The sequence below is a fragment of the Neodothiora populina genome (genome assembly GCF_041146345.1).
Source record: "Neodothiora populina strain CPC 39397 chromosome Unknown canker_contig_3, whole genome shotgun sequence".
NCBI lineage: Eukaryota > Fungi > Ascomycota > Dothideomycetes > Dothideales > Dothioraceae > Neodothiora > Neodothiora populina.
The window spans coordinates 1,495,300-1,521,644 of NW_027191417.1; the positions used below are offsets into that span (position 1 = coordinate 1,495,300).

Genomic DNA, 26,345 nt, shown 5'->3' on the forward strand with positions numbered 1-26,345 from the left:
ACTGTCGACTCGACATTGCTAGAAGTAGAATCAAGATACCCTCTTCTGCTTTATCTCTATTGTCTGACCAGTGAGATCGTCAGACAGTCATGTATATGCTCAAGTGTTGCAATGATAGAGTGGTGAAGCTGCGGAAATGCATTCTCTCTCCTCCGCAAACGCCAAGAAGATGGGGTTTAAAGGGAAGGAAGGGACGAAATGACTTCACCTCTTGCCCCCAAAAGTTGGAGTAAAGAGCAGGAGCGACAAAGCTTTACCATTCATTTAATCATCAACGCGCGCATCACATCTCGCCCTCCCTGTTCCAGAGGGCAAGAGACCAAGTTTCGCCTCTTGTCACATATCTGATGAACAGAAGATAAGACAAGATGGACTCTGAAGACGACGAGCTCCCTCGCGCCTCGTTCGGCGGGTTCAAGCGCAAAGCCGACGACGTGACATCCTCGACGACAACAGGCGACATGAACAACTACAGTCGCAAAAGCGCCAAAACAGACTCGCGCACCACACCCGGACCCAGTGGTGGCAGGAGCAACAGCGGCGGCGGCGGCGGCGGCGGCGGCAAAATGACGTTCGCGCAGCGTATGATGGCCAAAATGGGCTACAGGCAAGGCCAGGGACTGGGCAAAGAAGGCGAGGGAATCATTAATCCGATAGAAGTCAAACTACGGCCACAGGGCGCGGGAGTCGGCGCTGTCAAGGAGCGCACGGAGCAGTATAAGCAAGAGGAGCGGCGGCGGAAGGAGGCCAAGGGTGAGGTTTATGAGGACAGTAGTGATGAGGAGAGGACGGCGAGACGGAAGAGGAAGGAGGCTGCTAGGGAGAGGAAGATGGGTGCTTCTGGTGGTGCTGGTGCTGGAGGCAGGAGAAAGACCAAGTTCAAGACGGTCGAGGACGTCAGGGCTGCGGCGCCGGGACTCGAAGTGCCAAAGGCTATGTTGAGCGCCATCGTGGATGCGACGGGCGCTGAAAACAAGTTGTTGACTAGCGCTGCGGGCTTGATGAGCGCGGGCGCTCTTGTTCCTAGCCAGACTGAAGAAGAGAAAATCAAGAAGAGGGAGGCGCTCGAGCTGAACGCTTTCATTGACGCTTGGCACGGTCTGCAGGAGAGAAAAATCGTCGTCGAGGAACACGAGGGTCAGTTGGCCATGGAGATGCAGAATATGCTTGATGAGATTGAGAGGATGCGCGCCTTGGTTCAGCAAGTGGAAAGGCTTGCGCTCAAGGGCTTGGTCAATCTGGGCGACGACGAGGTCAGGAAGGGACTTTGGACCACGAAAATCGAGGAGCTGGAGAAAGTGCAAGAGGATTGCAAGCATGAGATTGAGAGTCAGAATCTGGGCGAGGCGGCCGTCGCTGCTCTGAATCCGATTTTCAGTATGGAGATGGAGGATTGGGAGCCGCTGCTGGATCCTGCAGTACATCTAGTCGCGGGACTCACGAGGTTACGCCCAATCCTGGGCTTGGACAGCACAACCGATCTTACGACTAACAATGGCAACATCGATGCTGGACTTCGCAAATATCGTCGGCAAAAGACGACTACACCATACGAGACACTCATCTACACCGTGTGGTTACCGAAGATGAGATCGACCGTCACCAAATGGGACGTCTACGACCCGCAATCACTGATTACTCTTGTACAAGCATGGCGACCCCTCCTGCCCGCCTTTGTGTACAGTAACCTCACAGACCAGTTGGTCATGCCGAGACTGACGTCCGCTCTTTCGGCTTGGAGTCCGAAGCTATCAAGCAAGTCGAAGAGCAAGAGTGGCAGAAACACGCCTCCGCATCTGTGGCTGTTCCCCTGGCTACCATACCTCGCTCCTTACCATCTCGACCCCAAAGCACCAACCGGTCTGCTCAGCGACGTCAAGCGCAAATTCCGCGCCGTCCTCGACACCTGCGATCTATCCCGTGGCGTCGTGCCCGCTCTGTCCGAATGGCGCGTCCTGCTCAAATCCGACCTCGAAAACTCACTAACCCGACATCTCCTGCCCCGTCTCGCATCTCACCTATCCGCCAACTTCGAGATCGAGCCCTCAGACCAGGATCTCTCTCCTCTCGAAAACGTCCTCGCATGGCAAGACTTCTTCACTCCCGCCGTAATGGCGCGCCTCATGGTCGCCGAGTTCTTCCCCAAGCTTCTGCACGCCCTGCACCGCTGGCTTCGCCTTGAAGGCGCCGACTTCGACGAGATCGACCAGTGGTTCGCATGGTGGAAGGCGCAACTCCCGCCGCCCGTCAACGCCATGCCCGACGTGCAGACGCAATGGGCCAGAGGCGCAGAAATGATCGGCTCTGCGGTCAAACTCCAAGGACAAGGCCGCAGCATGTCCGAGCTCCCGCCGCCCGCCGCGGGGCCCTCTCGCCCCATCGCCACAGACCCAAGCGTGCAGCGCCGTCTCCGCGAAGAAGAAGACTCCGCCGCCCGCAAGAAAGAACTGCTCAGAAATCAAGAAGAGCCCACGTTCAAGGACTCTGTCGAGACGTGGTGCGCGGAGGAAGATCTCACGCTTGTGCCGCTGCGCGAGGCCCACACGGGCACGGGATTGCCGCTCTTTAGAATGACCGCTAGCGCGACGGGCAAAGGTGGCGTTGTTGTGTATCTCAAGGGAGACGTCATATGGGCTCAGAAGAAGGGCGAAAAGGGGAAGTTTGAACCTGTCCACTTGGGCGAGGAGTTGCTTGCTCGCGCGGAGGGACGATGAAGATAGATTGGAGCCAGTATCCAGGTCAGATTGTCGTGCTACGTCTAAGCGTATGCGGAAGCTGCGCTGTGCTGTCCTGTGCATTTTCACTGCACTGTTTATCATCTGACCCCTCTGCTTATGGAGACGAAGAATTAAGATACCAATAAAGGACTCTGTCTCCGATCTCAATTTCCAATCGATATCTCATAGCCCATATATACCCGTTCATTAACACGTTGAATTCTTTCCTGGGTTACACTGCAGACAAAAGTCTTCCCGTCGCATTCGAAGAAAACGAGGATAAGTGAGAAGTGAGTTCTCACTCTGCTCACTGTGAAGGCGAGGGAAAGGCGCTGTACAGTTTCTTCTATAGATTTCGTGCTTGTATTTCTCTATTTACTGTATAGCTAAGGTGATTACATGACTATATAAGAGGAGAGTGAATGTACATCTGAAATATATCTCGTGTCTTTGCATGATGCACCCATGAGACAGAGGGCCCTTGTCCTTCCACATCTGGTCATCCGTCTCTCCCGTCTAGGTCCAGGCATGTAGTTGAGGGAGCTCAGAGGGTGAGGGAGACGAGATTGGAATTGCAATGCATCTTCGGTCTGGTATCGATTTGGACTGAGATGGTCCGCTGTTTGGTATCGATTTGGACGGAGATGGTCCGCTGTTTGGTATCGATGGTTTCTTTGCTTGGCTGTACGAGGGAAGGGGGCTGGTTCTCGGCGAGTCTCGGCGAGAGAATGTCGGACATGTTGGTCAGGTATCTGTAATCGTTGGGTGGTACAGAGTTTGATATCCGACGGACAGGCCGTGTTAAGGTCAGTGGAAGGCTCTGTCGCATTTTCGTGCTGGCTCCGTGGTTATGCACTTGTGGTATTCATATGAACGTATAGGAGTGTCTCTGACATATCCGCAATGATGAGTGATCCGTGTTCCGCGAGCCATGACGCCGGCGTGGGAGCCATGATGTGAAAGAAAGGACTCTGGATACACGATTCTGCAAAGAATCTTGCGGCGCTGGAATGTTGGTGGATTGTGAGCAGGTTGTATTGTCGTTCGATCCTCTGGAGGCAATGGGAGTTGACGTCCTGTAGTATTAGCCTGACGATACATCGGTGCTACTTACTACCTAGGCTACAGGCCGGTCTCGATGATGCAGTGGTTCGCAACTGACGCAATTCAATATCTGTGACTGCTCTCTCGAGTATGCTATACGTTCATCTCGAAAAGTTGCGGTCGTCGTGGGACGGATCGCTCTTGCTATACCACGAAATCATCTCAACAAATTTTGGTTGTCAAGGGACGGGTTGCTGCTACGTCTTTGGCCTCCCAATGCATAGCCAGAGAGCCATCCATCATCATGATCACGATACTGTCAGTTCCTTCCATAGTTTATTAGTGTTAGCGAAATCCAATGGTCTCTTCGCTTTGCATAAGTACCTGATGCCTGGCCACTCTTCTCTTCCTTTTCATCAACAACCTCGTCCATCATCTTTCATCTGTCTTCTGTGAGTTGATGTGTTCTTATTGTTACTCTTCCTCCATCACGGTAATTCTTGTCATCATCTTTGGACGTCCATCTCCTTCTTGTCGTCTCCCTATCAAAGTAACTCGAGTGCACTTGTCCATCATGCCATGCACAGCATTGGCTCATCACGACCATCGGCCCGAGTCCCCTTCACAAAACAACGACTTCGAAGATCCAATGCATAGCCGCCTCACAGACACACTCTGTCCTCAAGAGAATCGTCCTATGCTGCCTCCGATGTTCATCCTCAGCTTCCATACTCAGTCGAGGACCACCTACACTCGGCCGGAACCAAGTACAGTGCAGTCAATCACGACGAGCTATTAGGAGGAAATCATCATAGGTCATCAGCAAGCAGCCCGGACTTGTGTCAGAACAAGGTGTTTCCACACCAGTCTTTTGCTTCCTCCAATCTGATGCGCTTGTTCTTTGCAGGAAGATCAATGCCCATAACGACTCCTGTGACCTCAGGTCACTCTCCAAGGCAGGAATCTCGAGTGTTCCCCCGCGTCCGGTTGAGCCTGGGATATTACTTGGATGGAGTGAACTTGTCATCATAGGTCTCTAACGCTTTCGTCCTGTGTTGCTCGAGCAGGGCTGTTTTCTGCTGATGATGTGCCGTGTTTCAGTCCTTGCCCGAACAACATCACAAGCCTTGACGTTGTCCTCCTGTGTTACTCAGGTGGGTGTGCTCTGCTGATGATGAACAAACGGGTACAAATCTGATCCCGCTTGCGGGAGTTGATGAGAACATTTTTTAATGTTATTATGTCTGAATGGCACTGGGCAATCCACTGAGTCTTATGGCTGACTCCCTCCTTTTATACAGTTCGATGTCGCCACACCTGGTTTTTTCCGCTTAAAGGTCAATTTCCGCTGTGGGGTCATTGCTCGGGTGTCTTGATTCCACCACGGTTCTGGTTGGTTGGGAATGATAGTTGGCCTGGATGAATGACAGTCTTTCTGCCTGATGCGGAGAGAGTCTCCATTACACTTTTCTTGTCACAATCCAAATAGCTTGTTGCATGCCAATCATGTCGACGCATACAATGTGTCATATCTTTTACAGCTCCATTGTTGGTGCATTTGCATTATGTGACTTGAGCTTTTTGCCACCTCTCATCGAGAGCTGGACTTGAGCGATGTGTGACCAACCGAAGTTGTTGTATTGTAGATCTCAACATGATCCTGACCATTTGCTGCGTGTCAGTAGAGTTGTAATACATTTTCAAGTACGGGAAATTGAGCAACAAGAGTACCTACGTGGGCATTTTCTTGCTTACCATGTGCATAATATTCTCTGTTCTGGACAGAAGACGAAAAGGCAACTGTGATTTGACAGATGAGAGCGACCGAAATCCAACTAACTCCGAGATTCTCGGGTGTACCTAGAATGACAACTGGAAATGTGATTGCGGCGTCCATGGTTGCGACAAAGACATTGGGGGTCAGCGAGGAGGCAGGAGTTGAAGAAAGTGTAGTGGAAAGGACTGTATACAGTAGTGTGACAGACTGCGCACAGCTGTGTTGGGAAAAAGGAGTCTTCTGACTCCGTTCTATGAGTTGTTGAGGAGTCGTAGAACAGCTAGTGGTGATTTATCTAGCAAGTCTTCGTATTTTACTGTAGATTCATTACTTACTTTGATCCTGTTCGCCTCTAGAACAAGGGAGAGTGTAGGATAAGTATAGTGCGGGTCGTCGAAACCTCGTACAAATAATTTACCCATTCTCTGATGGACGTCGGAATCCCGATCGTCTGATTCGTCATCACCGTGCTGTAGACCGTTCGCAATTCATCTCTCTAGTCACATATCGGCTCAGATTCACGCCTTCCCAGCAGCGGCAAACCACTTGGTGAACCACCTGATAGCCTGCGCTTCCGCCTGCTTTCCTCTCTGCGCCTCTTCAACATCATTCTCATCCGCGCGGACAGCGAAACCATGAGTGGCGCCCTCGTACCAGATGAACTCATGCTGAGCGCCATCGACGCTCTGCGTCTTCTTCTCCAGGATCTCCCTCGTCAGCTCCCCTTGCTCGCGACTCATCTGAGGATCAAGCCTGCCCGCAGCCGCAACCGAAAGCGGCAACTCCACAGCTTCGATACTGGCAGGGTAGGACAACATGGAGGGATGGGCTGTGAAACCGCAAACAACTAAGGGTTCACCGGTCCCGCCGCTCTGACCTGGACTCTGCGGCTGCGCCTGGCTGACGGGTGGAGTGGCGCGGTCGATGGCAGAGCATAACTTCAGCGTGTACAGGCCGCCCCAGCAGAACCCTGCTGCTCCAACGGGAAGATTTGGGTGGGATATCTTGAGGCCACGGAAGAACTCTATGACTCCTGGATGGACTTTTTTCTGGGTGTTGCTCCAGAAGAAGGGTATGATGTGGTATGCGAACAGTCCGTAAGCGTAGAGCTTCTTGATGAACCCTGTAGGACCTGTGGCCTCGAGTGTGGATAGCCATTCTGCTAGATAGCTTGGAACGACACAGCCTATTTCGAAAGATCAGTCTCCGCTTGTCAATGCTCAAGTGAAGAACTTCCCAATATTGAGGTCCTCTGCTCTGAACAGCAGGCAAGCCAAGCCACACTGCATGTCAAGAAGAAACACACAACACCAAAGAGCAGAATAAAGACTCACCATCCATAAAATCAGGAAGCAAGACCGAAAATCCCCCCTTCCTGGCATAATCATCCGCTAAGATACGATTGTTAGGGAACGTCCAACCAAAGATATCCGGAAGAACCACCACAATGCCCTTTGCGGCTTCCACGCCGCCCGGCGGCACAGCTATATACGTGTCGAACCCATGAAGCTTGCTGACTTCGCCCGTGGGGGCTCCGGTGTGCAGGGAGCCGGTTGCACAGCAAGGTTTGAGACCGCCGACAGACATTTTCTGAGCAGGAAGATATCGATTCTGACTGGGTGTGATTCTCAAAGTACCTAAGCTTGGAAGTCGGGAATTGTTCAGGTATATCTCAACCGTTTATATATAGGTTTTGGAGCATAGGATGATCATGTGGGGGATGCCATGCAGTACTTATAGCACCTAGTGCAATCTACAAGAACGAATATCAGACCATTTCTCCCGGTACGTGTAGATACGCCGGCCATTCGACTGTGGGCATCTCATCTATTGGTGGGTGTGTAGTAGTCTACAATTTATTAGAGGTAACCCAATACAGCAGCGGTATTGATTCCTCCCGTGGTCGGTGGCGGATTATGGGCGCGCGTTTGGGCCCTACACGAGCCAATCATACATTGCAACTTCGGACAATTCAATTGCTCCGCCTCACGGTAATACAGTAAGTGGATCTATCAGCTAGTCGTCTAGATTAATGGGCTCTGTTGTGGTACAGTATTAAAGGACGAAGACAGCCTAGGCAGATCATAAGAGCAAAGAAAGGTGAACATTACTGCAGCATAGGCTAGATTGCACCAAAGTTCATTCTTCAGACAAAGTAGGTCACCACTTGATGGCAGAGGAGGCTGCGTCACGATCCTCCTGGAGCATGCATCTGTGTCATCGTCACAACACCGATGAAATCAAAGGCCAAGCGTGGAAATCGGAATGGATATGACACTGCAGAAATACCAGTGAACACGCTACATTATGATGATTCAACAGCGCAGATGCTTCAGTCCTATAAGGCGCAGCCTCAAGACTAAAGCACTGCCGTTGATTTTCGATTTAGCATGTCCAGCCCTTTCCGTTGCAGATGATGCGCAATGTCCAGTCCCCCAAAAGAGAATCAATAAAAGTCGTTGAACAGAAGTGAAAAAGCCCAGCATCTTCGGCAGCCGTACCGCCGTCTTATTCCTCAAAAGATCGTTCGTCTCTTCTCAGCAGCGCTCATCAGGCCTCCAAGCATGTTGCGTCTCCTCTCTTGTCCTTGCTGAATTGGACTAGGCAGTTGTCTGACGAAGTTGGACATGTCAAATGCATCGCTCTGGCTCTTCTCGCTATTTGGCGTCTGGACAGCGCTACCATATGCGCCAAGGCCTTCAAGGCTGCCGTTCGAACCCTTCTGCGCATGGCGCTCGAAACCAATCGGACTCTGCTTGCGATAGGTAGAGTCATCCAGATCGGCACGGAAGGTAAGCTCCCTCTCGCTCACGGGGCTGCTACGCGAAGAGCCGCTGACCGCGCGGCGGACGGAGCCGGCGCGCATGAGGTTAGTCAAGGCGGCGCGACGCTGACGGGTTGCGAAGTTCTTGCTGCCTTCGTGCTTGGCAGTGGGGGCAGCAACGAGCTCTTCCAGGTTGGGGGGGTTGCGAGGCTGGCGAATGGGATGCTCTCCGGCACGGGCGGCACCAGGTCCAAAGCCTCCAGTCATTGGCGTAGGAGGAAAGACTGAGCGAGCCGATCCATTAACGGCAGCGGTCTTGGGGCCATCGCTCAAAGCACCATTCATAGGATTGATGGCGAGCGAGGAAGCCTTCTTATGTCCCCGACGGAAAGCGTTGGCGGATGGGGGTGGAAGCGGTTCGACATGAGCAAGGTTCGATGTCGGAGAAGGTGTCTTCTTTGGGGGTGTAATGGAGCGGGAGGTGTTGGGCGTCGGACGCTCGCTTGGGGGCGGAGAAATTTCCGCACGGAAAGCGGGAGCCCGCTGAGAGTAGTCAGACGATTTGTCTGCTGTGTTGCCATTGTTGTAGCCCAAAGACGTCTGCTGCTGGGAACCGCTGTCTACCATGTACTGGTACTGACCAGTCATCGGGTTATAGACTGCGAAAAGTCCAGGCTGGCCAGGGACCTCCATAGGAGATTGTGCCTTTTGCTGTTGCTGACCATAACCGTTCTGGGGAGAGATTGGGGTCATGGGTCCTTGCTGGAACTGACCCAAGTTAAGTCCTTGAAACTGGGCCTGGACTTGAGCGGCAGCCGTGATGCTAGCCAGCTGCTGTTGTAGCTGACGCTGACGCTCAGCTAGGAAATAGCTTGTGAGCTGCAGCTGCTCCATAACAGATGGATCCATGTCAGAGTCCTGACCAGAGTAGAACGTGGGAGGAGCCAGAACTTGCTCGGGCATGGTGAACATTTGGCTGTGACGCGAGTTGTTACCAGAATACTGAGCACCCGAATATCCGCTACCAGTAGCTGTCTGGGGTACGCCTTGCATGTAGGCATTGTACATGCCATTCTCGCCATACTGGTTGTCCTGTGTCTGATACTGATATTGATTCTGATCATAAGGCGCAGAAGCCGGGGCAGCCGGCGTCTTGGGCTGAGTGCGAAGACCAGAAAGCATATGAGCACGGCTCGTGCGTGGAGTGGGGTTAGGATCAGCCTGATGCTCACTGATCGAGTTCACCTTGGGGGGGAGGGCGAGACTCAAGCGCTTCGAGTTGTTGGTGTTTCTGTTGCGAGAAGCAAAACCAGACCCCGGGACGCCGAGGCCATTGGAAGAAAAGCCGTTAAAAGTCATCTGAGCGAGACCACCAGTGTCCATCTCGTGTTTATTACAGGTTTATTTGGGATTTTGTGCGTAGGCGCGTGTTGATGTTAAGTTTGAATCTCGTTAAAATGTACCGTCGTCAAGAAAGAAGTGCTGCTCTGATGAAAAAAATTCTGGCAGCAGAAAAGGTGATGAATCGGGCAAAGTCAACCTAATTGTGATGGAAGACCGGTCCTGGTGAGTAATGAAAGAAGTAGAAGAATTCGCCTGGTGTAAGTGATTCGCGTGGTGCTTGACAGGAAGGCAGCAGCGATGCTTGAAATCACAAGGCGTTGGATTACAAGGGTTTAGTAACCAAATGTGAAGTGTAAGAGCCTTTGAGGTACTGCTAATAGTATAAAGCAACGCAAGAGTTTGCAGGCAATCTCTGCTTTGATCGTCGAAAAATGTTGTGTTGTGTAGACTCCGATGTTCTCTTTTTAGTGTAGTGTGATAAGATAGTTTGCACGCAAAGCGAAATCAATCAATCAAAGAACGCAACAGGCGCGGTCGATGCTGACTGCGCAGACAAAGACAATAAAAAAAACTTCTCTCGAAGGTCTTCCTTTGTTTCAAGGCAAGCAATGATGCTGGATTGATACTTGCAAAGAGAGGGGGAAGAGGGGTTGTGAGGTTGCTTTACAGTGCCACAGAGAAAGTCGGCAACAGCAGTTAGCAACAGGGACGCGTCCAGGCGGGAGAGTAATTAAGAGTACAGGCAAATGTTGCTGGCTGATATTGAAAGATGAGACGATGCAGCCAGTAGAGCAAGGCAGCAAAAAGGAAGGAGAGACGGTCAAGCGTGGAGTGAAGGTGGGAGAACAGAAACAAGAGCTGAGGTGCGGTGGGCGAAGAAAGAAGCATACAAATTGGAAAGCGCGATCCGCTCTTGTCCCCTGGGCTGTTTTTGTCCGTAGCCAAATCCCTTGGCGCGTTGGCCAATCTTCGCCTTCCACGTTGCTGATTGGACTCAAGTGCAAGGGTCCACCCAGTGCTAAGCTCAAGCGTGTGATAGGTTTCGACCAGTGAAAGTTGGAGCAGTTTCAGGAGTCATTTCCAGCAATACGGAGAACATCTGGGCTGCTACGCAACGGACCATGGTTTGGTCCAGCATGAAATGACTTCTTAGATTGACTTCTATAACGGTATGCTATTCATTGAGAACTCATCTCTTGGCCTCAGACCTATTGTAGATGTGGCTGTCTCGCTGTTTTAGACAACAGAAACCGCAACGTTCTGCTCTGGAGCATCTCTCGTGCTCTCGCCGGATTTAGATCGGTCGGCTCACATCCAATCCGGGTGTCTATGCATCTCTGATGGTACTTGCTTAACGAGCCAACCGGAACCTCTGAAGATCCGCGCTGCACAGCTACTATCCGCCGGTAGTCATAATTGCGACGTGTGCATGTGAATATGGCATAAAGATAGATGCATGGCAGTGGGATGGTGGTGTAATTGTTTCACCGTAAGGGTCGTAAACGCGGTCGACTTTTGTGCGCATGTCGTTTGTCTCAGCTTACTAGTTTGCCGATCCTCCGCACTCGTGAACTTGAAACGAAGCAAGGCAGCAATTCCTTGCTGATCCTGATACACCACCTGTCAACTTGATACTACACGGGAAGCAAAGTGCGATCTTCGAAGCCGTTTCTAAGGGTGCAACGATTGCGTGTACATAAAACGTATGGCGTCCTCGTACGTTTTTCGTCATTGAAATCGTTGCTTGATATGCCGAGCCAGTATGGCTCTGTGAAGTGGATGTGTCCAGCTTAAAGTAGTCACAGTAGTATGCTTGAAACACTTCGAGACGTGGAATCTATTCAGTATCAATCCACGTGGATGTCGTAATCAGATCTTGCTTCCTTTGCTTAAATGTACATTGATGAGCTCGATCAACTCCATGTCAAAATCCTGCAACATGAAGCAACCAATCTCAGGTGTCTATATCAGTTCGTATACAGGTAGCAAATGCCAGAATTAAAAGTTTGTCAAATCGGGATGCGACGTCAGTCATTCCTGTAAAGAACACTACGCTGATCAGAAGCAGCCTGTCCTCAGCTGATTCGCGTCTCACTTGTCGTAAACTTCGTCCACAGCCATGGAGTCGCGATATACTTCAGCGTACTTGCCGTCTCTATCACCCGTTTCCTTCTGGCTGTCCAATATCTTTTTCAATTCCTCAATCTCTGTATGATCTCTGGTATGTCTCATCCTCCTACACCATTTCAGATCGCCATCCACAAATATCCACTCACCTCCATTCTGACTCTTTTTCCCTGGGTTTACCGTGATATTGCTCAAGCCTTGCCAGACACCTGCAGCCACGGACCCAAGAAAGCTCTGCTTGATATAATCCGGCTTTCTATCTCCTAATGCCAGACTTGACGTCATGCCTAGAGATATGTGAAGTGCGCGCGTAGGATCCGTAAAGACGTCGTACTTGCAGTTCGTATTGCGAATGAAGTCGTTGATGAGGGAAGGATCACCGCAGCCAATGATGGTCAGTGTCGTCGGTGGATTGCGCAAGTAGAGTCCAGCGGGCGAGATATGTGAAGACAGCGCTCTCACATACTCTTGACACATCTGTCGTTACAGAGTTAGTGATGGTTTCTACATGCGACTGTCATCGACTTCCGTCAGTGGTCGTGCGCGGATTCAAATTACCCCGCAGAAGAAGTGTCGGATGAACACGATAATATTGCGCCTCTCTGTGGGCTCCCTGCGATCCCACAGACTTCTGAATTTGTGCGGTTTGCCATCGCTATCGAAAACGGGCAGTTCACCTGCTTCGATCACTCGTGATTCGGGAGGGAGTCGGTTTTGATCATCGACTGTCATCTCTGAATCGTATGTGGACGTAGAAGAGGAAGACGTGTTAGACATGTAAGATGGCCGAGACACAGCAGATGGTGTCATGCTGGATATTCTCACACGCAGAGTACTCTCAACAGATAATGCAAACACTGGATCTTATCAGGAACAGACAGTGAACTAGTCAGTATGGTTTTTTCAATTTCATCTAGGGCGGCTATCGATGTTGATCAAAACTGGGGAGCTAGCTGTCCTTATGAACAGCTTCATGCCAACTCGTTGGTTTGATAATATGGCAAGCGAAGCCTCATCCAGACCTCAGTCCATCACAACCGTAGCGTGCATGCAATTGTAGACGGGGTTCAACCGGATGCGCAAGATTGATTGGCGATGCTGAGCTGTTGATGCTGATGGTGGTGGTCCGTGAAATAAAGCCTGAGACCAGGGCTCTTCCTCCATCTTAGGGCTCGGGCAAAACCTTCCGTACCATTGGATCGACTGCAAGTATCAGAGCGACGACTAGACACCGGAGAGGAGGCTCATGCGCTATCCTCAGACATTGCGAAGGACATGAAGCTACAGGCGATGGGATGTTCGCTGCCTCCGACGCAGTCTACAATTGTATAGCAAGTGCGAGGGGGTTCGCCCTCCCCTTGAGGTCGCTTCACACGTTTCATGTGGAATCCCTGCTCACCACGTTCTCTTCGCACATCCATGCCGTGCAACCAGCATGCATCAAGCCCCTTGCACGCTCCACATGTCACGCTTGCTTCTAGCGTCATGTATGGGTGCAGGCGAGGTAATCCGTACATGGTTAACACAGATATCTTTCTGACTTATACTCAACTTGCTATCGACGATCTCCGATGCAATGGTGTACGGTAGCTCGTCTCATTCTCTTCCAAAAGGGACAACTCAGGCGGCCAGTCAGAAGAGCACCACATGCAGAACCCAGCATTGCGCTCTTTCAGAAGAAGCCATGTCACCAATTTGTCATCTATACTTCCTTGACTCGCTCTATCGCGAGTTCCTGGTATGCCGATATGGTCGGTTCTGATCCATTACTCTTGAGGCAATATTCTTTCTGATCCGAAGTGGATGTCGGCGCTGTTGATGTCAGGAGCTTTGTGTCGTTCCTTCAACTTCTTGACTGATGGCTGTCTCCGAGTCATTGCTTGTTTTCGTCTCAGATCGCCTTCCAGTGCTGGTAGTGTTCTCTCGCAATCTGCAACAAGCAAATTTGCTTTCCTCTCAAAAGTCAAACATGTTGCAAGGCTTGACTTGCGCTTAGATATCTCGGGAACTCTTATTCGAGTCATGCCTTGAGCATCTGTGATCATTACGAAGAGGCGGACACAACTTAGGCGAAGTATAATAGCTGTTCCCGAACACTGGGTCGAATTATCTGTCAATACCAATCGATCGCGAAGCCGCGAAATCGTGAGCAATCAGTATGCTCGACTGTGGATGCTTGGCACCATAGAGAGCCTCATTTACATTTTCCGGTGTAGCTGTGTTCGACATGGTAATTAAGTGCTTTAGATCAAGGGGCACATGGCGCACATACATCTTAAGACCGGTTCTGGGACATCCTGTGAATTCCGAGAGAAGCAATGATTCTGCTATATGCTCCTTGATACTTCATACTGGGCAGTTTTCGAGAAGCGGACAGCCCTACCATTGTATACATACACTGAGGAGCTTGGCATATATGTCTGGAATTTTAATGGATCAAAGAGCTTGTTTCCTGACAATAAGCATCTTCAAATCCAGGATCATATTGCAGAACGCTCGCTATCACGAAGATCTAATTTTTCGTCACATCAACCGAATGATGTACGGAATGACGTGAGCATCAGCATGCTGCTGGATTGTGCTGCACAGCTGCACTGCATATCATTCTGTCAAGCCGAAGCTTACCTTGCCAAACAGCACGTACTCACAGTGATCTGCATACGGTAGAGCTTCTATGCGGGAAGGTCCATCCCAGGTACACGAAAATGTAACTGTGTACAGATGATTTATTCGGGACACATTAAACCGAGAACATGTTTGTTTATGTGGGGATGGCACATATGCGGGGCTATAAGCGGAGAGAATGACGATGCGGCAATCGTGAGACTCGAGGTAGATGCCGACGCTGCACCTGTGTGTTCCACACTTCAAATGACATGTTAGCAGATACAACGTCCATGTTTTCAACATCTCTATTTCTTGTACCATATAGATCATCGATCAGTCAATCAGTCGATCAATCAAATTCTCAAGGCACTCTGACCATGACGCTTAACAAACTCACTTCCAACCGGGCGGTTCAGATGCTCAATGCTGCTGCGGAGGGAAAATATGGCGTCTTAGGTGTGGTGTCGTACAATATGGAAACGATCATTGGAGCAATACGTGCAGCAGAAGCCAAACGAGCCCCTCTACAGATCCTACTATTCCCATGGGCTCTGAAGTTCTCTCCGCTCTTTGTCGACTTTGCAGTGCATGCCGCGAGATCAGCGTCTGTTCCTGTGACGGTACATATGGACCATGCGCAAGAGCCCGAGATAATCGATCGTGCGTCCCAAATCAAGGCACCTGATGGATCTCCCGCATTTGACTCCATCATGGTCGACATGAGCCATTACGAGAAGGAGGAAAACCTGGCTAAGACGACCGAACTCGTCAAGCTATGTCACAGTCGCGGCATCGCAACGGAAGCCGAGCCAGGTAGAATTGAGGGTGGCGAGGATGGTGTCAAGGACACTGCTGAGCTCCAAGGAATGATGACCACGGCGGAGGAAGTGGATGATTTCATTGCCACGGGTATTGACTTTCTTGCCCCTGCGTTCGGAAACGTCCACGGCGATTACCATGGTGTTGAGAACATTCACCTCGACTACGACAGGTATGACGAGTCAAGATCTAGCTGTACTAAACGAGAATGCTAATGCGCTGTAGGCTTGCCTCGATTCACGAAAAGTCCAAGGGTCGGGTGCAGGTGGTCTTGCACGGAACCAACGAGTTCATCCCTGAGATCTTGAACGAATGCATCGAACGCGGCGTTACCAGAGTCAATGTCAACAAGATGGTCTTGTCCGACTACTTTGAGTATGTGAATGCAAACACCGGCAAGGTACCCCTGACGGAACTATTGGAGACCGGAACGGCCAAGATTCAGGCACAGTGTGAGGGTTGGATGGATGCTATGGGATGCTCAGGGAAATACTAAATGTATCCATTTGTTGATACATATTTAGCTCGAAGAAAGCTCCATCCACCCAATCTGATTTGGCATGTATAGGGTTATATCCAGACTACTCTTCACATCAGACGTGAGATAAATTTGGGAAAAAAGGGATAGGGCAAAGCCATAGCTTGAAAGCATATGCTTATGTATCCACTGTTCTTTCCACACTGGAGAAACGACCACTTGGAACACATGGATTTTATATATTTGGATTTGACAGAGTGAGTCGATATATGGAGGTCTCTAGTGACTCAGTGCTCTTTCAAAGACTCTGCAAAGTCCTCTACAGCCTGTTTGAAACTCGAGTCCGCCTTGAATCCCAGGCTGAGGGCCTTCGTGATGTCGAAGCGGATCGGCCAACTCTCTAACATATCCTTGATCTCCTGAGATGCCTTTTCTCTCTTCACCAAGGCCACAGCTTTGTCTCCGCCTACCTCCCTGAGAGCGTTGAGCATCTCTGCGACGTTCGCTGTAATACCAGGCAAATTCACTTGTCTGATGTGCACCGGCAGACAATCTCTCTGTAGAGTCAAGGAGTGCATGAGATTATTGACCAGTGTACGAGGTGAACAGAGCCATGCCTGGAAGCCATCGTCGCACGGCAATACACTCTCCTTGCCCTGTAATGGCTCACGGATGATTCCTGACATCCAGGACGAAGCTGCCTTAGTGGGTTTGCCGGGCCTGACTGAAATAGTAGGAAAACGAAGAGAGAACCCATTGATGAGGTTGCGGCGGGTGTAGTCGTTGATGACATACTCGATCATGCTTTTCTGTGTACCGTACGAAGAGCCGGGCGTCGGTACCGTCGCTTCCGAGGGTGCCTCCGGTAAAGGTTGGCCATAGATGGCTGTGCTCGAAGCATAGATGACTCTCGTGCCCGGACATGTCTTGCGAATGGCTTCGAGCAGACGTAGTGTGCTATGCAGATTCACTCGATATCCGAGGTCAAAGTCAGCTTCTGAGCCGGCGGACATGATTCCATGGAAGATGAAAATGGTGTCGAGGTCAGGTGCAAGAACAGCTTCGGGGTCTTCGTAGAGATCGGCCTTGACGCATTTAGCATTTTGTTTATTGCTCTCTGCTTTGGGTGGAACGGGTGGTTCAAAGATGTCCACTAAGACGACGTTGTGTGATGCATTCAAGAGATGCTCCGCGAGCATCTGGCCAACAAAGCCGCCGGCACCAGTGATTAGGATCTTCATACTGTGATTTCGAAGTCGAGTTTCAATGTTCACAACCCTTTTTTGCGTGATGAAAGGGAGGTGATAAGTCTCTTGGTTGGAGTGCTGTTGCGCGTCACCAGCACAAAACTTGGTTATCTGATTACAAGGATATAGTGATGTGGGGTTGATCCAACCAGCAGTAGTGTACGAGTGCTTTATGGTCAACCATAAGTAATGATACGGTCTTCTTTCCGTGCCATCGGTGCAAGTCATAGACCGAGCGGTAGCTGATCTTTTCGTCACTTCCGCCGTGCACAATCCTACGTTATAACATCACAACATCCGAGTTGCCGATGTTGCGTAGCTCCGTACAGCAGGAGCCTCTGCCTGTGGAGCCCCTCTATACTTGTAACAAGGCAGATCTGCATCGGGTGCCACACATACCTCTTGCGGGGCGCTCTGGGGAAGCGGGCAGGCCCCACAACCCCGGAGTATTGTCCTCGGATGCCTCAACATGGTTAATCCAATAGCCTATCTTTGTGCTTTAAATAATACATCAACCTGGATGATTCAGTGCTCGGTCTATTCTTGAGGCGAGAAACGGTGAACTATTTGGGTGAGATTTGAATCAATGGAGCCCAGGCGGCTTCGTATGAATTTCTTGCCTGGCCCCCGAAATATATCAAGAACTCACTTTCGCTACGATTCACATGTCACTACCTTCCCTCGTTATTGAACCCCAAGATGGCTACAGACTTCAAGAAGGATGAGCATGCTGAGCACGTCGAGCTGGAGCTTGATCTCAAGATTCCCAAGGTAGCGGGAGACGAGCAAGCCATACACCATGCTTTTGTAGCTCAGGACGAGGAATGGAAGGCCACACATACGAAAAAGCTCTTGCGAAAGGTTGACATGCATCTGCTGCCATTCCTGATCGCCATGTACCTTATGAACTTCTTGGACCGAAGCAATTTGGCTCAAGCACGACAGGGCTCGCTAGAAGAAGATCTGTACATGAAAGGCACAGACTTCAATCTTGCGACTAGCATCTTATTCGTTGGCTATCTTCTCATGCAGCTGGTATGTCAAGGAAGGCCTTTTGTACATCTTTGCTGCTTCACTGACGAAGTCTAGCCATCCAATGTTCTTATCACGAGAGTCAAGCCTTCGATTTATCTTGCGACAGCCATGTGCTTGTGGGGCGTTGTATCAACCTGCAATGCCGCCACCCACAATTTCACTGGTCTCGTAGTTGTCCGCTTCTTCCTGGGATTTGTCGAGGCACCTTTCTTCCCTGGAGCCGTTTTCCTCATGTCAAGTTGGTACACCAGAGCTGAACTGACGCGACGTATCGCCTGGTTCTATTCCGGTAAGAGTGACGTGGTCGTCAAGCCTGACATGGCGCTCACATTTGTCTAGGAAGCTCCTTGGCCAATATGTTTGGCGGTTTGCTTGCAGCTGGTATCCTAGGGAACCTCGATGGCGCCATGGGTATCGCTGGTTGGCGCTGGCTGTTTATTATCGAAGGAAGCATAACTATCTTTTTAGCAATTCTCTCCGGGTTCTTCTTGCCTGATTATCCCTCCACCACACGCTGGTTGAGTGAGGAAGAGCGCGCCTTCGCTGCCTGGCGATTGGCGGATGAAATCAAAGAGTCTGATGACCAGCACTCAGCATGCGTTTGGCAGGGTGTTAAGCTCGCTGTCAAAGACTATCGTCTTTATTACTTTCTGTTGCTACAGCACCTGAGCTTGCTCTCGCAAACCTTTCAATACTTTTTCCCGAGTATTGTGGCCACTCTCGGCTTTGGAAAGATCGAGACTCTTCTCTTGACAGTACCTGGTCAGTATGCCCTCGCTCATAACCAGTGTCGCAAAATGGTGCCTATGCTGACAGAGTCTTGACAGTCTGATTCGCCACTTTCTTGCTATCAGTAGTTGTGACCTACACAAGTAGTATTACTGGAGATCGGAGCTTGCACATAGTAGTCCTGATGCTCATTGCCGCGGCAGGTAATGCAATAGCGACAGGGACAACGTCCACTGCGGCACGCTTCGTGGCAATGTTCCTTATGCCAATGGGTGCGGTATCAGCATACCAGATCATTGTCTCCTGGGTGGCCAATTCGTTCCCACGTCCTTTGGTCAAGCGATCGGCGTCAATTGCCATATGCAACATGATTGGCAACACGGCGAGCATTTACGGTAGTTATATGTACCCAGCATCCGCAGCGCCGCAATACATACCTGGAGGCAGCGCCAATGCAGCGATAAGCGTGTCAGTGGGAATCCTGGCATTGGTCTTGAGATGGATGCATGCCCGAGAGAATAAGAAACTAGAGGCAATGGAGAGCACGGATGGTCACAGAGAAGAGGCTGGCGACACCAGGGGTGAGGGCTTCAGGTATGTCTACTGATCCAGTAAAAAGGATTAGAGGACGATCGAAGCTGTAGCAGGAATACAAAGCCAGCTGAGAAGCTGCCGTTTCTCGGTCTCGACATGACACCCAAGTCGCCATTGTTGGTAATAAATATTACCTTGTATATTAGTGGGTCGATGACAGGTGCTTCGCACCTCGCTGGCGTGTGGTCATACCGTAGATTTGAGAGGTGTGTCCTCGGCAGATGAGCATATAGAGGATGATCCGTGGATGATAGATTTGCAAATGCGACGACGTTACAACCGTGCGTACCGCAATGGCTCCGGCGATGGTCGTACACTTGGAATTGAGATATTACCTTGGTTGTGTCTTGCGCATACCGCCATTGCGGGGTCTTATGGTAGTGTACTTGTCTGGGAGGCTTGTGTCGTTCTTGTGGTTCGCTCGCCACGAAGTATATCCATATCTCAAAAGCAGATCTCATGCTAGGCAAGGTGTGGATTAAGCATAAGGTTTTCCCAATCAAGTATATCTTGTTTATCGGCCAATGCCAAGATTGAGGCAGTGCATTTCACTTGAGAAGATCAACGTCATTGGTTTGTTTCAGAGCTCTTGTGAGCACGCACGCGATGCTGTCCTGCACACGGCTTCTCGTGGAGCTACAACCTACGCATTCCGTAACTTGAGCTCTTTCTTGCTTGCGCCTCCTCGTAGAAGTGTGGTACCCGATCTTTCTCTTTTTCCTTTCATTTCATTGAGCAATCGTTTTCTGAGAAAATTTTACTTCTTGAAGCTGCTTGGCGACAGACTATCTGCATTTCCCCAATCAATTGCTCAGAATTCACACGCCGGGTCCCATTGTTGCTAGCAGGGTTGGATCCAATACACGGAACGTTTGATTTCTTCTCAAACCTCTTGGCTCGCCGTCTTACCTCGTTCGTATCTATATTCAGCCAGAAGGCTTTTGTCCCATCTTACGTTCTTTTTCTTCCCTCAACATGAGTAAGTGCGCTCCAGTACATATCCCCAAATTCCGTCACCGCTCAGCAGTCCTTGCGAGTGTTTCGAGTTCGAGCCGAGCTCTTACAATATTGCGATCGCTTGTGCCCGATTGCTCGCCCTGTGCCGAACGCCGTACTAAAGGAATGCGCAGATAGAGTCAAAAGCTCATTCCACAAACACGGCCGTGGCTCCAACGATTGGGGCAGTCGCAGCAACACTATGAACGGCGACGGTGTCGGCAATGGCTCTACTGAGCACACTCCGCTGATGCAAGGGGCCCGCGAAAGTCTTGGGAACCTCAACAGCAGAAGACCGCATCTCAATGTGAATGCGTATGATGATGACGAAAGGGCTTGGATTCGCTACCCTATGCGCTTCATCAGCACCACATGGGCTGTTCTGGCGAGCAACTACGTTAATTTCCTACTTGTCTTTGTCCCTGCCGGAATCGTACTCGGCGTCCTTAACGTCAACCCTACTGCCACGTTCATTGTCAACTTCCTGGCCATTGTTCCGCTTGCCGCATTGCTTAGTTTCGCGACCGAAGAACTGAGTGTCAAACTGGGTCAAACTCTCGGTGGTCTCATGAACGCAACTTTTGGAAATGCTGTCGAACTTATTGTCAGTATCGATCACATTGGAGCTGAAATGGACAGCAACGCTAATGAACCTGATAGGTCTCGATCGTTGCCCTTCGTCAGGGCGAGATTCGCATCGTTCAGGCCAGCATGCTTGGAAGTATTCTATCTAACATTCTCCTCGTGCTCGGGTGCTGCTTCGTCGTTGGTGGATGGAGATACCATGAACAGTCATTCAACTCGACAGTCGCATCTACTATGTCTTCGCTTATGGCAGTAGCCTCTGCTTCGCTGATCATTCCTGCTACGCTCTACGCAGTGCTCGCGAACTCCAAGTCATCGTCCACTGACAACATTCTCATATTGTCCCACGGAACAGCGATCATCCTGCTTATCCTTTACTGTCTCTACCTTTTCTTCCAGCTGAAGACTCATGCAAGTCTGTTTGATGAGGAGGAGCAGGAGGAAGGGGCTGACGCGAAAGAGCCGGAAGTCCTAACTCCCATACCTGCTGGCATTGCGCTTCTTCTGGTCACCCTCCTCGTTGCTGTCTGTGCAGAGTACCTGGTTGACTCGATTGATGCCATTGTCGAAGAGGCACACATTTCCAAGACTTTCATTGGTCTGATTCTTCTCCCTATCGTTGGCAATGCAGCCGAGCACGTCACTGCCTGTGTCGTGGCCTACAAGAACAAGATGGACTTGGCCATCGGAGTCGCCATCGGTTCCTCGATGCAGATTGCACTATTCGTCACTCCTTTCCTGGTTATTCTCGGCTGGATCATTGGACAGCCCATGACGCTCAACTTCCAAGTCTTTGAGACCGTCACATTCTTTGTCAGTATCCTTGTGGTTAATTACCTCATCCAGGACGGTAAGAGCAACTACCTCGAAGGCGCAATGTGCTTGGGCACTTATATCATCATTGCACTGGCATTCTACGTGTACCCCGATGATGCTGGTGTCCCCGGTGTCAAGAGCAACTAAAAGGACGCTCGTCGGAGAGCGAGCGAGGCAGAGTAGACGAGCGCAAACAGCAGATCAAAGCTGCAGCTAGCTGATCTCTCTGTGGGGTATCGGGCGCAGGTGGACCTTTGCCTCGGCAGAGGTAGAAAAGCTCATGAGAGCTCTCAACTTATTTTCTTATAGCAGTATCTCAATTTTACTATGTACAAGGCATGTCCGAGGTGTACGTTCGTCGCACAAGAACGGTGAGCTCTCTTCAAGCTTGAGCGTGAAATGTATGAGACAATGCTCTCGAGGGGAGCATAATGTGGACCTTGTCTGACCTAAGGTAACCATACATGAGGTACTTGTACATTGAGCTTTCTCCACAGTATCAAATGCCCCGCTACGCCAAGAAACGATACAGGATCCCTCATGCAGATACAAGTACATCTGAAAGTAGGGATAGCTTAGATACCTACCAAAGCAGGAAGAAAAACGGCGACTCTACGAAAGGTGAATGTTGGGATGGGGAAGCGCCTCAGCATATGCATGAGCAGCACGGAGACCTGAGGTACCTTTGCCTTCTCCACGTTTTTCAACACTTGACTATGTACGTGATGCATGCAGCACAGCAGATGTGGAGAAGACGGTATGCTATATTGGCTGTAGTTTTGTGATACGGTTGTTTTGTTGAAGAGCACATCGCAATATGAGTAGGTATTCATCCAGGTGTTAGAGCTCTTTCACTAAACATTGACGTCTTGACTCGAGGTGGGATGGACGGCAGCGAGCGGGATGCGGCAGCCTTAAATCCGTTCTTCGCTTTGTGGATCCGTCCATCTTGTTATATTAGCTACGTAAGAACAAAATCAATCAATGGGGAACAGGCTCGATCGGAGACGTTTCAAGCTGGGGAAACCTCAGGCATAATATTTTATAATATTTTGGTAGTGCATGAGGAAGACCCAAAAACCCGCCCCCTCCTCCAAGTACAGCCTTGTCCCACTTTACTCTCAACCGACTCGCATTCGACCTCTCAAAGAGTATTATCATCTTCCCCTCCACATCAGAGTTATAGACGCCCGAGTGATACATACTGCCATAGTATGAGTCACGCAACTTGATACGACAAAGCATAGGCAGAGATAATAAGTTGACCACGCCTGTGTTGGCAGGCACGCATTCCGCACACCGCCAATATGGCGACCAACCCAAATAAATCCAGGTTCTGGAGCGACTTCATCTACGACGCCTGGCTCTGGACATTCAGTGTTCTCATCGACCTGTTCTTCCGCGAGGTCCATCCTCGTTCATCATGGAAGGTTCCCCGTCAAGGCCCCGTTCTCATCGTCGCCGCGCCCCACGCCAATCAGTTTGTTGACCCTCTGATTCTTATGCGCGTCTTGCGACACGATTGCAAGCGTCGTGTGTGTTTCCTGATTGCGGAAAAGAGTACGAAAAGGCCTTTCGTCGGATGGGGATCGAGAATGGTTGGCGCTGTGCCAGTTGGCAGAGCTCTGGACAAGAAGAAAGCTGTGGAAGGCGCGATTTACCTTCCTGATCCAGAAGGCGCGCCGGACATCATCAGAGGCACCGGTGTGGACTTTACCGATTCCAAGACCTACCAGATCGGAGGCCTTCTGGTTTTGCCCACCGTGAGCAACGAAGCCGCCAACGCCGAAATCAAAGAGATCATCAGCGAGAACGAAATCAGACTGAAGAAGCCTTTCAAGGGAAACGCTGCACTGAGACAACTTACCGGACAAGAGGTCTATGTCCAGGGAACCAAGGAGGGCATCGCCGAGAAACCGGACAACAAGTATGTCGAGGGCTACCAAGGCTCCAAATTCAGTGTCGCCCCGCATGTCGACCAGTCCAAAGTCTACGAAGCTGTGTTCAAAAAGCTGCACGATGGTGGTTGTATTGGCATTTTCCCCGAAGGCGGAAGTCACGATCGCACCGAACTTCTTCCTCTGAAAGGTACGTGATTCAATGTATGTTGGTAGTGTGCACCTTGGAATTTCACTGACGTCTTGACAGCCGGTGTGGCTATTATGGCTCTGGGGGCTCTGGCCGAGAATCCTGACTGCGGTGTCAAGATCGTGCCCTGTGGCATGAACTACTTCCACGCTCACAAGTTCCGCTCGAGAGCTGTTGTAGAGTTCGGAACACCCATTGAGATTCCTCCCGAGACCGTGCAAATGTACAAGAACGGTGGACGTCGCGAAGCTGTAGCCCAGGTTCTGGACACCGTCTATCAAGGTCTGATCACTGTCACTGTCACCAGTCCGGATTACGACACCCTCATGGTAAACTAAGACCCAGCTCTGAAATTCATCCTTACAGCCCTTTGATGCTAACCTTGAAACAGCTCATTCAAGCTGTTCGCCGCTTGTACAACCCCAAGGGCAAGAAGCTTCCTCTGCCAATGATCGTTGAGCTGAATAGACGGCTTGTCAAGGGCTACACGACTTATAAGGACGATCCGCGAATCATCAGCCTGAAGAAGTCCGTCCTTAGCTATAACAAGGAGCTGATGATGCTCAACATTCGTGATCATCAAATCAGCTATGCCCGTTTCAGTATTCCCAAGGTCGTCTTTACCCTTCTTTACCGTCTTGCCAAGCTAGCGGTCCTAACTACTGCCGTGCTTCCCGGATTGGTTCTCTTCGCCCCTGTCTTCATCGCCGGCAAGACCATTAGTATCAAAAAGTCACGCGAAGCCCTAGCCGCCAGTACTGTCAAGATTCAGGGTAAGGATGTCATGGCAACATGGAAACTCCTGGTCTCAATGGCCTTGGCTCCGGTCTTGTATACTTGGTATACCGCTATCCTAACGTACTGGGCCCACCGGAACCGGATTCAGGGATATATGTCCGAACGCGTTCCGCTTTGGAGCATTGTGGTGTTTGGCTACATCTTCTTCCCAATGATCACTTACATGGCGCTGCGTTTCGGCGAGGTGGGAATGGACATTGCCAAATCGCTCCGACCTTTGGTTCTTTCTCTAGGACCTACTAGTCACAACACCATGTTCCGCCTCCGTCAGAAGCGTCAGCGTCTGGTTGAGGAGGTTACTGAAGTCATCAACGAACTCGGCCCAGAACTATACCCCGATTTTGATCACCAGCGGATCGTGAACGATCCTTACCATCCTCTGTCGCCGTCCGTGTCTCGTCCTCAGACTCCGAGACCGGGAACTGGTGGTAGACGCAGCGAGAGCTACGGATTCAATCCTCTAGGTTTGTCTGCATCTAGTCCTACCAATTCGAAGCCGAGTCAGACACCCGGCGCAGGCATTGGCGGTGGCAGCGGCATTGGCAGTAGTCACCTACCACGCAACGAAAGTTTCGGAAACCTCGGTGGAATTGGTATATTCGCTACCAGACCAGGCACGCCCAATCGCTCGCGCAGTAGAGCGCGGAGTGACAGTGGAAGCAGCAAGGATGCGAATGGCGCGCCCCTTCGCAGAAGAAGCAGTGGTCTCGGAGTGGGTGGAGGTGATCTAGGTATGACTACGATAAACTCGAAAGACTCGATGGATGAGGTCAGCAAGAAGATCAGAGGGGCCATGAGAGAACGTGGCCGACGGCGCAGGAGCGAAGACATGGTCGAAGGCGAGGGTGGATGGGAGCTAGCTGATGCAGATGTGGACGGAGAGGTCGACGATGAAGATGAGGAAGTAATCGAAGAACGGAGAAAGGATGTGTAGAAGCAAGAAGACAACGGCAAGAGAGATGTAGAACGAGCGACGGCGCCAGTCATCTGTCCACAATTGGGTATGAAGAATTCAGTAGTAGGCATTGATACCATCCAGCATGTGCATATTTCGTACCCATAATTCCTATAGATCTTTCAAATGACCGAAGCATATATATGACCAGAGTGTGTACCATGTCATGTAGCGATCCTCTGACAGCAACCGTCTACTATATTCAACCTTGCGTACTCTCACCGGATCCACGTCGACACAAGCCACGTTATCTTGCATCTATATATTTTACCTCTTGAGCCCATGCATGACTCAGAAGCAGCGTCATGTATCGCACTGTCAAGGCTACAGGTACTTTCGAACAGGCTGGGTCCACATGCCGTGTCTCAATCACGACCGTTGTCGGCTGAAAAGGAAAGCACGCTCTTTAGCAGCTCGTCGTTTTCTACCTGCACAGCTGCGCTGTGAAAGTACAGATATAATGGGATAATAAGCTAAGGTACTGTCCGAAGCATATAAGGTTGCCTCTTGGACCTTCTCCAATATTTAGGGCATGTTCCTGAGACACATTCCAGTTGCTGCCCTTTCGCCCTCTTTTGGACCATGCGATCCTGCCCTAAAACCGTCGTGGACCTTGACCAACGTGGATCTAGACGCTATCGTCATGTTCAACGTTCTGATCTGGTTCATTACAATGCTGAATGATACGCGTGTGAATGCTTTTAGGCCTTTCAAGGTTTGATGTCTCTCATTTGTGGCCCACTTCCCGATATGCACACTGCTCATGCAGTAGTGTGCGGACCAACATGTTCAGTCGCACAACGGCTGCTTCACTCTGCTGATCAT

At 50.5% G+C, this 26,345-nt stretch overlaps 9 protein-coding genes across 9 annotated transcripts; 5 read left to right on the plus strand and 4 right to left on the minus strand.

Annotated features, from left to right (window-relative positions):
• Positions 1–368: 368 nt before the first annotated feature.
• Positions 369–2,714, plus strand: AAFC00_004904 (uncharacterized protein; the record flags this gene model as incomplete). Its single annotated transcript, XM_069344615.1, has 1 exon — positions 369–2,714. The coding sequence occupies one exon, from the start codon at positions 369–371 to the stop codon at positions 2,712–2,714; it is 2,346 nt and encodes a 781-aa protein (XP_069197046.1).
• Positions 2,715–6,056: 3,342 nt separating this feature from the next.
• Positions 6,057–7,125, minus strand: AAFC00_004905 (uncharacterized protein; the record flags this gene model as incomplete). Its single annotated transcript, XM_069344616.1, has 2 exons — positions 6,057–6,724; positions 6,873–7,125. 2 exons carry the CDS (start codon positions 7,123–7,125, stop codon positions 6,057–6,059), a joined length of 921 nt encoding a protein of 306 aa, XP_069197047.1.
• A 928-nt stretch (positions 7,126–8,053) lies between these two features.
• AAFC00_004906 (uncharacterized protein) lies at positions 8,054–9,685 on the minus strand (the record flags this gene model as incomplete). The annotated part of the gene is made up of 1 exon (XM_069344618.1): positions 8,054–9,685. One exon carries the CDS (start codon positions 9,683–9,685, stop codon positions 8,054–8,056), a length of 1,632 nt encoding a protein of 543 aa, XP_069197048.1.
• A 2,052-nt stretch (positions 9,686–11,737) lies between these two features.
• On the minus strand, positions 11,738–12,505 carry AAFC00_004907 (uncharacterized protein; the record flags this gene model as incomplete). The annotated part of the gene is made up of 2 exons (XM_069344619.1): positions 11,738–12,250; positions 12,332–12,505. The coding sequence occupies 2 exons, from the start codon at positions 12,503–12,505 to the stop codon at positions 11,738–11,740; spliced, it is 687 nt and encodes a 228-aa protein (XP_069197049.1).
• A 2,252-nt stretch (positions 12,506–14,757) lies between these two features.
• Positions 14,758–15,695, plus strand: AAFC00_004908 (uncharacterized protein; the record flags this gene model as incomplete). Its single annotated transcript, XM_069344620.1, has 2 exons — positions 14,758–15,371; positions 15,425–15,695. 2 exons carry the CDS (start codon positions 14,758–14,760, stop codon positions 15,693–15,695), a joined length of 885 nt encoding a protein of 294 aa, XP_069197050.1.
• A 269-nt stretch (positions 15,696–15,964) lies between these two features.
• Positions 15,965–16,918, minus strand: AAFC00_004909 (uncharacterized protein; the record flags this gene model as incomplete). Its single annotated transcript, XM_069344621.1, has 1 exon — positions 15,965–16,918. One exon carries the CDS (start codon positions 16,916–16,918, stop codon positions 15,965–15,967), a length of 954 nt encoding a protein of 317 aa, XP_069197051.1.
• A 705-nt stretch (positions 16,919–17,623) lies between these two features.
• Positions 17,624–18,783, plus strand: AAFC00_004910 (uncharacterized protein; the record flags this gene model as incomplete). The annotated part of the gene is made up of 3 exons (XM_069348582.1): positions 17,624–17,959; positions 18,014–18,248; positions 18,299–18,783. The coding sequence occupies 3 exons, from the start codon at positions 17,624–17,626 to the stop codon at positions 18,781–18,783; spliced, it is 1,056 nt and encodes a 351-aa protein (XP_069197052.1).
• A 1,474-nt stretch (positions 18,784–20,257) lies between these two features.
• Positions 20,258–21,826, plus strand: AAFC00_004911 (uncharacterized protein; the record flags this gene model as incomplete). The annotated part of the gene is made up of 3 exons (XM_069344622.1): positions 20,258–20,261; positions 20,413–20,882; positions 20,939–21,826. The coding sequence occupies 3 exons, from the start codon at positions 20,258–20,260 to the stop codon at positions 21,824–21,826; spliced, it is 1,362 nt and encodes a 453-aa protein (XP_069197053.1).
• A 1,160-nt stretch (positions 21,827–22,986) lies between these two features.
• AAFC00_004912 (uncharacterized protein) lies at positions 22,987–25,499 on the plus strand (the record flags this gene model as incomplete). The annotated part of the gene is made up of 3 exons (XM_069344623.1): positions 22,987–23,767; positions 23,828–24,096; positions 24,159–25,499. The coding sequence occupies 3 exons, from the start codon at positions 22,987–22,989 to the stop codon at positions 25,497–25,499; spliced, it is 2,391 nt and encodes a 796-aa protein (XP_069197054.1).
• Positions 25,500–26,345: the final 846 nt, after the last annotated feature.